Source organism: Chinchilla lanigera, unplaced genomic scaffold, assembly GCF_000276665.1.
Source record: "Chinchilla lanigera isolate Chin_1 unplaced genomic scaffold, ChiLan1.0 scaffold00004, whole genome shotgun sequence".
Classification (NCBI taxonomy): domain Eukaryota; kingdom Metazoa; phylum Chordata; class Mammalia; order Rodentia; family Chinchillidae; genus Chinchilla; species Chinchilla lanigera.
Window position 1 is genome coordinate 34,435,896 of NW_004955405.1, and position 14,197 is coordinate 34,450,092.

At 42.5% G+C, this 14,197-nt stretch overlaps 1 protein-coding gene across 1 annotated transcript; it reads left to right on the forward strand.

Annotated features, from left to right (window-relative positions):
• Window positions 1–2,528: 2,528 nt before the first annotated feature.
• LOC106149720 lies at window positions 2,529–14,192 on the forward strand (the record flags this gene model as incomplete). Its single annotated transcript, XM_013519506.1, is given in 7 exon segments — window positions 2,529–2,550; window positions 5,963–6,236; window positions 10,101–10,685; window positions 11,342–11,943; window positions 11,946–12,728; window positions 12,731–14,161; window positions 14,164–14,192. Coding segments are annotated over 7 exon segments (3,726 nt in total), but the record flags the coding sequence as incomplete, so codon positions are not given.
• Between the last annotated feature and the right edge of the window lie 5 nt (window positions 14,193–14,197).

Below are 14,197 nucleotides of genomic sequence, written 5' to 3' on the forward strand. Positions count from 1 at the left end.
ATTGAGGTTCCTCATTACAATTGTGTGGTGTTTGTCTGATTTGTATGTCCACTAGTGTTTGTTTTATGAAGTTGGGTATGCCAGCATTTGGTGTGCATATGTTTACAATTATTGTGTCTTCCTGTTGAATTGTTCCCTTAACCAATATGTAGCAACCTTGTTTGTCTCATCTGAACAGTCTGGTCTTGAAATCCACTTTTTCTGAAATTAGAATAGGAACTCTGCTTTTTTCTGGATCCCTGTTGCATGGAATATTGTTTTTCACCTTTTGATTTTAAACCTGTGAGTTTCTTTTTTTTAATTAAATGTGCTTCTTCTGTACTGCACATTATTGGGTTTTCTTTCTGGATCCATTCTGCCAATCTCTGTATTTTGATTCAGGAAGTTAGACCATTCACATTGAGAATTATTACTAAAAGACACTGACTTTTTCCAGTCATTGCATTATTTTCCTGTTACTGATTTCCTTATCTTTTTTTCTTTTGCTTAGCTGCTCATCCCACCAGCTGTATTCTTTTTTCTTTTTTTTTAAACTTATTGGTATTGTTGGCTTTATTGTCTCTTCCTAGAATATCCTTAAGAACTTTTTGTAACACTAGTTTGGTGCTCATAAATTTCTAGAGAAGCTTCTTGACATGGAAATAGCTTATTTCTCTGTCAATTTTTTAAAGTGAAATTTTGCAGGGCACATAAGTCAGAGTTGGAAGTTGTGATCTTTCAGGGCTTGAAACATTTCACTCCAAGCCCTCTCAGCCTTCAAAGCTTGCTAGAGGAGTCTGCTTTAATTCTAATGTGTTTACTTTTATATGTGATTCTTTGCCTTTTTCCAGCAGCTTTTAAGAATTTGTCCCTGTTGGGGCTGGGGATTTAGCTCAGCGGCAAAGCGCCAGCCTGGCAAGCGCAAGGTTGTGAGTTCGGTTCCCGGTACCGGAGAAAAACAAAAAAAAAAAAAAAAAAAAAAGAATTTGTTATGGAGTTCTGGTACTTTGAGTATATGTGGTATAAAGAAGTTCTTTTTTGGTCATGACTACTTTGGGCTGTACGTACTTTAATTATCCATATGTTTATTTCTGTCCCTATACAGTATTTGAGAAATTTTCTGTGAAAATTTGAGAATTTTTTCTGTGAAGAGGATTTTTTTGTCATTTGTGCCATCTTCTGATTTTTCACATATTCCAGTTATTCTTTTTTTTTTTTAGTAGTGATGCCATTATATTTTGGTATGTAGGAGTCTTGTGGGATTTTTTGTTTTTTTGTTTGTTTGTTTGTTTTATTTGTTTTTGTTTTGCAATACTGGGGATCGAACTCACAACCTTGATCTTGCCAGGCAGGGGCTTATGCTACTGAGCTATATTCCCAGCGCTCCAGTTATTCTTAAATTACTCTTCTTTGCATCATCTAGCAGTTATTGGATCCATCTGTCATGTTCTCTTGTTGTTTTTAAGGTGACTTTGAGTAGTTGGCCTTTGAAGTCATTGTCTTCTAGTTCTAAAATTGTGTATTTACATTCATCAGTTCTCATACTTTCAATATCATTTTTTATCTCCTGGATTTCTGATCAAAGCCTTTTTATGAACTCTAACTCTTTGGTAAACTGGTCATTCAGGTTTTATATTATTTTGTTTAGCTCATCTAATTTTTTTTAACATTTTCTGAAATCTCCTGAATCTTTTTGGTTATTATTTCCATTATCTGTTTAGTTATATCCTCTCTAATTCCACTGAGGACCTCTTTGAGCTGTTTTCTCATGTCCTATGTTATTCTTTTGACTAACTTGGTGTTGGTTTATGCTACTCTGTCCCCTCGGTGCCCCATGAACTGGCTTCAGAAGAATGGGAAACTTTAGAAGGCATTTTCTTGCTTGTCCTCTCTTGTTTCTATTCTGTTTGTTTGTTTATTTGTTTCTGATGTTTGCAAATGTTTATAGGCTAAAGACTTTGTTGTTAGTATAGAGATCTCTTTAGTTACTTTTCAGTGATGTATTTTGGGCCTGGCTAACTATAATCCTCTGCCATAGCCACAAGATCTGACCACATTGGAAAAGAAGGATCCAGCAACCTAGTTCTCTGGGAATGTACTTGAGTATTTTTAATGTCACAAGGGTATTCTGAGTTTTGGCTTACAGTGATGTAGCAATGATTATGTGATTCTGTTAATATCATGCAAATCAGCCTCAGTAAAATCATCCAAAACAAATTAGATATTAACCATTAGAACCAATTACATATCACCCTTAATTCTAGAAAAGAAATCCCCAATTATGGCTTAAACACTAGTGTAACTCAAGTATTGACTTACAGCTAATATGTATTAAATATATTAGTTGTATTTCCACTAATGATAGAAAAAAATTCAAAAATTTTACAGAGCTAATTATTAAAAGATTGACAAAGCATTATAGTCATACTAGTACAGATATAGGGTTGGGCAATTGGCATATGCAAGAAAAAAATTTTGAGACCCAAAATTCTATAATATCAGAAAAAAAAAGAGAAGTGATACAGAAGATCATATTGGGGAGTAGAAGGATGTTTATAGAATTAGGCAAAGGTAAGAGAAGAAACTGACCAGAAATAGAAGATTTAAAACATGAAGAGAAGAAAGAAATTATATAGAGGTAAAAATAAGAAAAAATTGAGGAGAAAAATTAAAAGGGAGAAGAAGAAAAAAAGAATTAAGAAAAAGAATTAAGAAGCAAGGAAAACTGACAAAAGAAAATTTCCTAAGCTCCAATAAATTAGTGAAGAATAAAGAAAAAAAGTTGAGTAGAAGGAAAACAAAAACAAAGCCAAAAAGAAAACACTAAAAACAACACACCAAAACAAAAAAAGGAAAAGAAAAAAAAATAAAGAAATGTCTTCCAGAATCTACAGTTTGGGGACAGTGCCCCAAATTTAAGATGTGTCTATGCTCTTGCTGGACACATCTTAAAGAAAGCCATCAGACCCTGGATTTGTGCTGGGTGCGATCACCAACAGGCATTAGAATTAGGGTGAGAGCACCAATTCTGCACCTTTCACATTCACAGCAATCCAGGTGAGCCTGGCCTCTGGCTATGGGAGTGTGGTCTAAATCCTTTAGTTTAAATTCCTCCGGGGCTCTCTTGCTGCATGACTGCAGCATCCTGGCCATGACTGTCTCCCACGGCTGTCTCTCCCCCAGTCACTGTGGAAACGTAACACTAGGAGCCCTGCAATGAAGCCAAGCTGTGGCTGCTCAGAGTCCCAAGTTCAGTCAACCGCTCTCTGGAGTGACATCTAACCATACCCTGGGGATATGGTGGGCACTTGGACTGGAGTCCCTCACCAGCTGTAGCAGCACACAGCATCCTCTGGTTCATTTCATGGCTACATTTCTCCCTGAAGCTCTCTGGAGTCCCCCACTTTTACTTTGTCTCTGTAGTTTCAGCCTTCCTTTCTCATGAGCCAGGAGCCAGGAGCCAAGGAGAAATTACAGACTGTCCCTTCCCTTTCCCACATTGTGTTCTGTCTCTTCGGATTTCTCTGTAGGCTCCAATTTTCCCTGCCAATCCTTCTAGGGTTCCTGGGGATCCACCTCCCTCCTTCTTTTCTTCCCCAGGTTGTTATTTTCCAGGGGCTAGGTTTTGAATTTTGGAGAGGCAGAGCTGCTGTTGCTCACTACCAACCCTGTAAATTTTATCTAATAAAGATGCCAGACTTCTCTTAGCAACTCACATAGGAGCCTAGATGACTCGCTAAATTTGACTGAAAATGGCTATTTAATTAGAATACCAAAGCTAGCTTCCACATATCTTTATACAAATAAACCAAGCCTTAATGTTAGCACAGAAATATGCTATGGAATATAGAGAATGATAACTGATTTTCTCTGTGCAGACAACATATATAAAAATAGGTATACACACCCACATCTACAATCATGAGATAGAAGATAGAATGAGATAGATAGATAGATAGATAGATAGATAAAAAGATAGATACATAAAAAGATAGATGATAGATAAAAAGATAGATAATAGAAAAATTATGGATGGATGATAGACAGATAGAGAGAGAGATAGACAAAAAAGAAGGAAAGAAAGAAAGAATTGGAGCTAATTTGGAGTGCAATAGAGAGTTAGTTCAGGGAAAAATGACCTAAAGTAGTTTGGAGCTAGTCTGGGTTTAGTAAAATAACTTAAAATAATGTTATGGGAGGAACTGAAGATGCTCACCTAAAAAGAAAGGATTTAGAGGCAGGAATGGGGAGCAGTTCCTAGAGAAGAAGTAGAAATGTAATAGTCTTCAAGCATTTGGAAGTTATTATGTACAAAGGAAATTGGACTTGTTCTAAATAGCAAAGATAAGGTAAGGACTATGCTATGATTTATATCTAAAATGCATCCCAAGCCGGGCGTGGTGGCGCACGCCTGTAATCCCAGCACTCTGGAGGCTGAGACAGGAGGATCGTTGCAAGTTTGAGGCCAGCCTGGGCTACAGAGTGAGCTCAAGGCCAGTCTGAACTGCATAGCGAGACCCTGTCTCAAAAAGACCAAAAAGAAAAAAAAACAATAAAATACATCCCAAACTTCTCATGTGTTGGGGAAGTGATAGGGTCTTGGGGGCGCCGTACTCATCAGCGATTCACCTGCGGATGAGTTCAGTAGCCAGATGTGCGGTAAAGAAGGTTGGGGTTGGGGCTGGGGATTTAGCTCAGCTGCAAAAGCGCCTGCCTGGTAAGCGCAAGGTCGTGAGTTCAGTTCCCGGTACCGGAGAAAAAAAACCAAACAACAGGCTAAAATGCGTGCAAGGTAGTGAGTTTGAAACAAAAAAAAACCGGAAAAAAAAAAAAAAAAAAAAAAAAAAAAAGGTTGGGGTGGCTCACTGGGGACATGGCATAGAAGTATGGATTCCTGTCCCCAGCTCCTCCCCTATCTCTTTGTTTCCTGGCTGCTATGCGTTGAGCAGCTGTCCTCCACCCAAGCCCTCCCACTGTGATATTTCTGCTTGGGAGGCAGCTGACCACGGGCTGAAACTATGAACCAAAATAAACCTCTCTTCCTCTAAGCTGTGCTGTTGGATATTTTGTCTCAGCCATGGGAAAGTGACTCAGACAGGCCAGAATCAATAGATAGAAGCTGAAAAACAGCAAATCATAGCTGTGAACTTTCTAATAAGACTGGTTACCACTCAAAACAGGCAGTCACTGGAGGCATCTTCATGTTAAAAAAAAAAAAAAAATTAAGTTTTGTAGGGGGTATTCAGAATCCACAGGATGATTCATCTAATAGATCTTTAATGTTCTTTCCAATCTTAAAATGTAATGACTAACAAAGAGATTATGGAGAAATAATAACTAAATGTGAGGTGGGACAGTGGATTGGATTCTGGCCAGCAAAAGAACATTCATGCGAAGACTGTTGAAAATCAAAACTCAAATAAGGTTCATCAGTTACTTCATATTGTATCAATGTAAATTTCCTAATTTCAACAATCAGAAGAAGGTTATATAGGAACTCTATTATTTTTGCAACTTTTTATAGTTGTTAAATTATTTCAAAATAAATTTTAAAAAACATTAAACAGTAGGGGCTGGGGATTTAGCTCAGCGGCAAAAGCGCCTGCCTGGCAAGCTCAAGGTCGTGAGTTCGGTTCCCGGTACCGGAGAAAAGCCAAAAAACAAAAAACAAAAAAAATTAAACAGTAATACAAAAAAAAAAATTAAGGTTCTATAATATCAAATTTGTAGAGAATGCTCTGTTACCTCCCTAATCCCTCAGCCCAAATTCCCTGGAATTTATTTGCAATTATCATTTACACAATAAGCTTACTAAATGGGCTAACCTCAGTGGTGTATAAACAGAAAACAACTTGAGTTTCTCTAATCACTCCTGAACCTGCCCTGTCAGAGCACCCCTGTCCACTGTGAGCAACACCTGGAGTATATCTCACAGATTCTGAAATTACTTTCATGACTTAAAATCTATTCGGATATCCTACAGAAAACCTCAATCACACCTCAGTCCGGAGTCCCCACTGGCTCTATACCCATCGCCCCAGCCTGAAGGGCGGTGTGGTGACCTATAGTGTGGAAAAGAGATACTCTGCTCCCTCTCCACCACCTTCTCTTTCCTCCGCCTCGGGCTACTGCCTCAGGCTTCCTCAGAGTCCAGGGAGGGGGAAAGAAGATTTAAGGAAAAGGAACAAGTGCATATTTTGTGGCATGTGCTACTGCAATGAGGCAGACAATGGCCTTAGTGTAAAAGAAAGTCACAGGCGGGTTCTTTCCAGGGGGATGGGTTTATGGGGCTTTCAAAGGCTCATGGTGGGGCCAACCGGCTGAAAAGCCCCCTTTAGAGCCCATATATTCTCATCCACTTCTCCCAGGTGTGTCTTGTGAACTCCTCGGCCCCTGCTGGGAAGTACAGCCTATAACAGCTTATTGCGGATCCCTTCACCCCATCGACAGTCCCCTTACTTCAAAACCAATTTTCCACTGTAGTTCCTGGAAAACACATCTCACCATTACAAATGCTAGCACTGCATACAGTTCCCTCTACGTAGCTCCCCCCTCGTCTAGAATTCCCACCAGCTTCCCGCATTCCAAACCCACCAAGCAGGAAGCAAGCCTCAGCTTCTGGGCCGTAAGCTCTAGAAGACACATGTCCATTCCACGAACTCTCCCACCCCACTGTCCTTCACTCCTAGAACACCACAGTGTCTCTTGAAGGCTAACCTATAGGAAGACAAAGGAAAAGGTCACAACACTGTCTACCACCCTAGAGGTGCTCTTTAGTCCCTCGTATCCTGCATGGTCTGGAAGTATGTAATAGGGGTTGATAATCACTTGCACCAGTTTTCACAATTTCTAGTGCTAGTACCTCATTGAGAAACCTGGGGATACTTATCACCTTTTTTTGACAGCTCTGAGGCTTTGGGTGTAATTTCAAGACATCATAAAAAGTTCCTTTGGCTATCCCTCTATCCTTAAAATACACCAGGATGCCTTCTACCTGAGCATCCAGTGCTCATTACAGCTCGCTGCAGATCTCATACAATGAGAAACTGGGAGCTATGACCACTGGCAGAGTCCCGCGTCTGGACTGCTGAGATAAGACTTTTGGAATGATGCAAACTGCCAACTTTTGCAATAGTTACACAATCACTTCTGGCTGACCCTCACACTGAATGCATTCCAGGAAACTGAACATTCCTTAGACAGGCTATTATATAACTGAAAGAGAACGAGTTGTAGCTGATATGTAGGAATATCCTTTGGGCTTTGAAAAATATATCAAATAAGAAGAAAAGAATCAAGTATATACTTAAAGGCCAACTATAGAGGGGACTTAAATCACTGTTATGGTTTGTGTCTGGATGTCCCCCCAAAGCCTCATGCAGTGATGGGGTGGGTGCTTTTCTGAGGCAACTGAATCTAGAGTTTGTGACTGATTCATTGTCTAGTGCCAGGATTATGAGTATGAGTGCTACACCCATCCCAGGGTGGGGAGCCTGCATACAATATAAGAGACAGAAAGAGTCTTCTCTCCCGCTCCTCCCTTTTTGCTCTTGTTGCTTTTGCTGTCTTCCCCAGCCGTGAACTGTTGCCCTCTGTCACACTACCCTGACTTCGAGCCAGCCAAGTATGGACTGAAATCTCCACAGCTAAATAAACCTTTCCTTCCTTCATTTCCGGTGTCGGGTATTTTGTCTCAGCAATGAGAGAAAAGTAACTAAGATAAACACTATGAATTATCCCAAAGACTACTTTATGGAAACCAATTTGGGGCTCGATAATATTCATTCATTCATTCACAGAGTTCCTGTGAGTCGTTGGGCTCTGCCTTGGGCTGGTGTCGCCATGAGGAATTCAGAAAAAAAAAAAAAACTTCCATAATGGAATAAACTACCAGCAGAGTAAACCGACTGTGGATCTTACACATGAATGTGCTGGATGACCAGTGAGGAGGGAAGAGAGACGGCTTAAGACTAAGAAATGGGAAGAGGAAGGCAGTGAAACAACTGACATTGAGGATCCCTTCTACCCTTCCAGACCTGAAGTTCTGTGTTCTGGGAGGCCCACGGGTGAGACATGGTAAACTGCTAGCAATGTGCATGAAACAGCATGAGAGTAGGAAGGAATTGACTTGAAATTACGCAGAAATTAATTCCAAACATGAAATAGGACCAGAAGTGCAGAGTCCAATGTGAGAGGTGTGTTCAATACAGAGGGCAATCAGACACAAGATTTTTATCAAGTAGACCTGGTCCAACCAAAGGGAACTCCAGTAGCCAGTGAGTGATGGGAATGCAGAGAAATGGTTAATGCGTACTTGCACTCAAATGCAGAACCAGGGAAAAAGATCTGTGAAAGATCCCAACAATGTTACATGGGGCCTTTCCTCCCTCTGTATTGTCTTTTCTTTATTTATTGTGACTAAAGGAGAAAGATACTTAAATAAGTTCTGGGACACACAAAAATTTCACTTCCTGCCTATAATCCACACATAAGAAAGAGTAAGGACAACAAAGTATAGAGAAGTTTTCTGTCCCTGTCTCAAAACTTGTGGGAGCAGTTATAAGAGAAGCAGTAGTGGGGAATGGAGGCCAAGAGCCCCTGCTAGAGGAAGGACACCATCTTGCAACCCCTCTTAATCCCACTTTTGCTAAGAAGCAGGTCCAGGGAGAAAATCTGGAGGAGAGGACACTAGATTTCTATTGCTGCTGTAACAAAATACCACAACTTTTGTGACTTACAACACAAAGCATTAACTTACAATTTATGGGGTCTGAGTCTAGTAGTGAACCTCTCTGGGCTAAAATAAATGTATTGACAACTGAATTCATTCCTGAAATCCCCAAAGAATAATGTTTCCTGCTCTTTTAGAATTCACTTATTTGTAGTTGTAGGACTGAGCTGAGCATTTTTTGTTGGCTGTAGCTAAGGGCCAGTCCCAGCTTCTGGAGGTCACTGAATTCCTTGGACTGTAGCCTTCTTCCTCCATTCTCCAGCCAGCCATTGTGGGACATGTCCTCATGTCACATGTCTCTGACCTTTCTACAGTCACATATTTCCCGCTGACTATGGCTGGGACAGGTTCTCCATTTTGGAGGATTCCTATGGTTATGTAGTTAGACTAGTGTCTTTGTTATGGTTGATATATTGTGTCAACTTGGGGAGTCGAGAGGTTTGGCTATGTGACTCAACAGGAAGCCAGGGTGCTTACTTTGTATACATCCTGAGCCTGTGGAAGAAGAGGGCATGGAGATTATGTGAGAGCTACATGCCCCTTAGGTGGGGGTAGCCTGCTTACAATGTAAGGGTGGGAAAGAGGCTGCTGGCTGTGATTCCTCCCTTTTGCTCTGGCTGTTTGCTGTTCAGCTGCCATTCCCCCCTTTGCTCTTGTTGCTTTGCTACCTTCTGCCTCGGAGACAGACAAGTATGGACTGAAACCTCCACAAACTGTAAGCTAAATAAACCTCTCCTTCCTTAATTTTGGGTGTTCGGTATTTAGTTTCAGCAATGAGAGAAAAGTAACCAATACAGATTTTGATACCAGGAGTGGCTCTAGAGAAACAGAATTGTAAGGATGTCGTTCTTTAATGGCTTTAGGGGTTCCTGGAGTTGGCTCTGCAATCTGATGAGGCCTAAAGACACCATGGTCTCTCCTTCCACTTCTGTGGGGCATACGGATAATCCTTGGTGTGAACTGTTTGACCTAATACGCCATGTAGATCCATTTGACTATCCTAATTCACCACTTGTGAGATGTCAGGAATTTAGCAACTCTGTGCATGGAAATTTTGAATTCCTTTGGCAGAGTAGGAAATATAATGATGCTGGCTGGTTGTTTTTAGCATCCCTGGACAAACTACTGAAGTAAACAATGAGCTCAAAACATCCGAAGAAAGTTTAAAGTCTTCTGGCTGTGAGGACAAATTGAGAAAGGAAAATAAGAAGCTCAAAGATACAAATTCCCTTCTCCAGACGCAGGTAAGAAATTTAAAAGTTTCTAAGTGTGTCCTGAAAGAAAATCTCCTTTCTTTTAATCAAAAAGCTCAGATTGAAGAAACTCAGACACAGTCCATCATAATTCGATTGGCTGAACTGCAACATAAGTTTAATGCTCAGCCTTGAAGGGTATCAGAAGCAAAAGTGAGGGCACTGATTGGAAAGGAATGGGATCCCATAAACTGGGATGGAGATGTGTGGGAGGATCCTGAGGAAGCTGAGGATGTTGAGTTCCTAGATGCTGATGAGATTATTTTGCCAGAGGAAGAGATCTCCCCACCTGCTCTGGCAGAGGCATTGCCGCCTCCACCCCCTGAGCTGTTGGCATCTCCTAGTATGCCTGGGGAGACTAATCCTGTGCTGATGACACAAAATGATGCTGACACTCCTCAGGACCCACCCTCACCACCTATTTTTGCCTCTAGGCCTATAACCAGGCTCAAGTCACAGAAGGCTCCTAAGGGTGAGGTACATACTGTAACCCAAGAGGAGGTCCACTATTCTCCCAAAGAACTCCTTGAGTTTTCTAACTCTTACAAGCAAAGGCCCAATGAGCAAGTGTGGGAATGGATTTTACGAGTGTGGGATAATGGTGGAAAAAATATACACCTGGATCAGGCTGAATTTGTTGATATGGGCCCATTAAGCAGAGATTCTGAATTTAATGTTGCAGCTCATGGAGTAAAGAAAGGTGTTAATAGTTTATTTGGCTGGTTAGCAGAAGTGTGGATCAAGAGATGGCCCACTGTGAATGAGTTAGAGATGCCTGATGTTCCATAGTTCACTATTGATGAAGGGATTCAGAGGCTTAGAGAAATGGGAATGCTGGAATGGATCTGTCAAGTTAAACCTAATCCTCCATATTGGGATGATCCAGAAAATATACCCTTCACTAACACTTTGAGAAACAGATTTGTAAGGGGAGCACCAGCATCCCTGAAGAGCCCTGTCATTGCTCTTCTCTGTATGCCAGACCTTACAGTGGGTGCCACGGTTACTCAATTAGGATACTTAAGGGCAATGGGCTTGATTGGATCCCAGAGTGGCACAGGTCAGGTGGCAGCACTCAGTTGCCAAAGGCAGGGTCCCATACTTACCATAATAGACAGCAGATGCAGAGCACTGACCAGAATAATCTGACACGTGCAGAACTATGGCGTTGGCTGATTAGCCACGATGTTCCCAAAAGTGAAATAGATAGGAAGCCTACAAAATTTTTACTAGATTTGTATATTCAAAAAAATTTAAGGGCAAATGAACGGAAGCCTACTTCAGATCATGGTAACAGGGAATCACAGCCCCTCAACCAGTTCCCAGATTTGAGCCAGTTTACAGACCCAGAGGAATGAAGGGGTGACCTTGAATGAAGGGGTGACCAGGTCCCCTTGGGGAAGAATCCTGATATGTTGAAAATTTGTACAGTCAGTCTTTCTCCCACTCTTCTCCAGAGGGACCTGAGGCCTTTTGCCCGAGTGACTGTACACTGGGGAAAGGGCAATGCTCAGACATTTCGAGGACTCCTGGACACTGGCTCTGAACTAACACTGATTCCAGGGGATCCAAAATGTCACTGTGGCCCTCCAGTACGAGTGGGGGCCTATGGAGGTCAGGTGATTAATGGAGTTTTAGCAAAGGTCTGACGCACAGTGAGTCCGATAGGTCCTCGAATCCATCCAGTAGTTATTTCCCCTGTTCCAGAATGCATAATTGGTATAGACTTGCTTAGTACTTGGCAGAATCCTCATATTGGTTCTCTGACCTGCAGTGTGAGGGCTATTATGGTTGGGAAGGCCAAATGGAAGCCTTTAGAGCTACCTTTGCCTGGTAAAATAGTAAACCAAAAGCAGTATCGCATTCCTGGAGGGATTCCAGAGATTAGTGCCACCATCAAGGAGTTGAAGGATGCAGGGGTGGTGGTCCCCACCACATCTCCTTTTAATTCTCCCATTTGGCCTGTACAAAAGACGGATGGTCTTGGAGAATAACGGTAGAATACCGTAAACTGAATCAAGTGGTGACTCCCATTGCAGCTGCAGTACCAGATGTGGTTTCCTTGCTTGAGCTAATTAACACATCTCCTGGTACTTGGTATGCAGCTATTGACTTAGCAAATGCCTTCTCCATACCTATCCATAAGGACCATCAGAAACAATTTGCCTTCAGTTGGCAAGGCTAGCAATATACCTTCACTGTCTTACCTCAGGGGTATATTAACTCGCCAGCCCTGTATCACAACTTAGTTTGTAGGGATCTTGATCGTTTTTCTCTCCCACGAGATATCACATTGGTCCATTACATTGATGATGTTATGCTGATTGGGCCTCGTGAGCAGGAAGTCACAGCTACTCTAGATTTGTTAGTACAGCATTTGAGAGCCAGGGGAAGGGAAATAAATTCAGCAAAAATTCAAGGTCCTTCTACTTTGGTGAAGTTTCTAGGAGTCCAGTGGTGTGGAGCATGTAGAGATATCCCTTCTAAGGCAAAAGATAAGTTGTTGTATCTGGCTTCCCCTACAACCAAAAAAGAGGCACAGTGCCTAGTGGGGCTTTTTGGGTTTTGGAGGCAACACATTCCTCACTTAGGTGTCTTACTCTGGCCCATTTACCGAGTGACCCAGAAAGCTGCTAGTTTTGAGTGGGGCCCAGACCAAGAACAGGCTCTGCAGCAGGTCCAGGCTGCCGTGCAGGCTGCTCTGCCCCTGGGGCCATATGATCCAGATGATCCAATGGTACTTGAAGTGGCAGTGGCAGGAAGAGATGCGTTTGGAGTCTCTGGCAGGCCCCCATAGGTGAACTGCAGCAGAGGCCTTTAGGGTTTTGGAGCAAGGCTCTGACGTCATCTGCAGACAATTACTCTCCCTTTGAAAAACAGCTCCTGGCCTGTTACTGGGCCCTAGTGGAAACTGAATGCTTGACCATGGGACACTAGGTCACCATGAGACCTGAGTTGCCTATCATGGCCTGGGTATTATCTGATCCACCAAGTCATAAGGTTGGACGTGCACAGCAACAGTCTATCATTAAATGGAAGTGGTATATTCGTGATCGAGCCAGGGCAGGTCCAGAGGGCACCAGTAAATTGCATGAGGAAGTTGCCTAGATGTCTATGGCTCCTACACCTACTGTACTGCCTTCTGTTTCCCAGCATGCACCTATGGCCTTGTGGGGTGTGCCACATGATCAGCTGTCAGAGGACGAAAAGACTAGGGCCTGGTTTACGGATGGCTCTGCACGCTATACAGGCACCATCCACAAGTGGACAGCTGCAGCATTGCAGCCCCTTTCTGGGATATCCTTGAAGGACCATGGTGAAGGGAAATCATCACAGTGGGCAGAACTTCAGGCAGTGCACTTGGTAGTACATTTTGCCTGGTAGGAGAAATGGCCAGATGTGTGACTATGTACTGATTCATGATCCGTAGCTAATGGTCTGGCTGGATGGTCAGGAACATGGAAAGAACATCACTGGAAAATTGATGACAAAGATATTTGGAGAAGAGGTATGTGGGTTGACCTCTCCATGTGGGCAGAGGATGTAAAAGTATTTGTTTCCCACGTAAATGCTCACCAAAAGGTGACATCGGCAGAAGGAGACTTTAATAATCGAGTAGATAAGATGACCTGGTCTGTGGACAGTGGCCAACCTCCTTCAGCTACCCCTGTCATTGCCCGATGGACTCAGGAACAGAGCGGCCATGGTGGCAGGGATGGAGGTTATGCATGGGCTCAGCAATATGGACTCCCATTCACCAAGGCTGATCTGGCTACAGCCACTGCTGAATGCCCGACATGCCAGCAGCAGAGGCCGACACCGAGTCCCCAGTTTGGCACCATTCCCTGTGGTGATCAACCTGTGACCTGGTGGCAGGTTGATTATATTGGACCACTTCCATCATGGAAGGGACTGTGTTTTGTCCTCACTGGCATAGACACATATCCTGGGTATGGATGTGCCTTTGCTGCACGTACTGCTTCTGCCAAAACTACCATCTGTGGACTTACAGAATGCCTTATCCACCGTCATGGAATTCCGCATAGCATTGCCTCTGACCAAGAAACACATTTTGTAGCCAAAGAAGTAAAGCAATGGGCTCATGCTCATGGTATTCACTATTCTTATCATGTTCCTTACCACCCAGAAGCGGCTGGATTGATAGAAAGGTGGAATGGTCTTTTGAAGACACAGTTAAGGTGCACCTAGGTGGCAGTAGCTTGCAGGGCTGGGG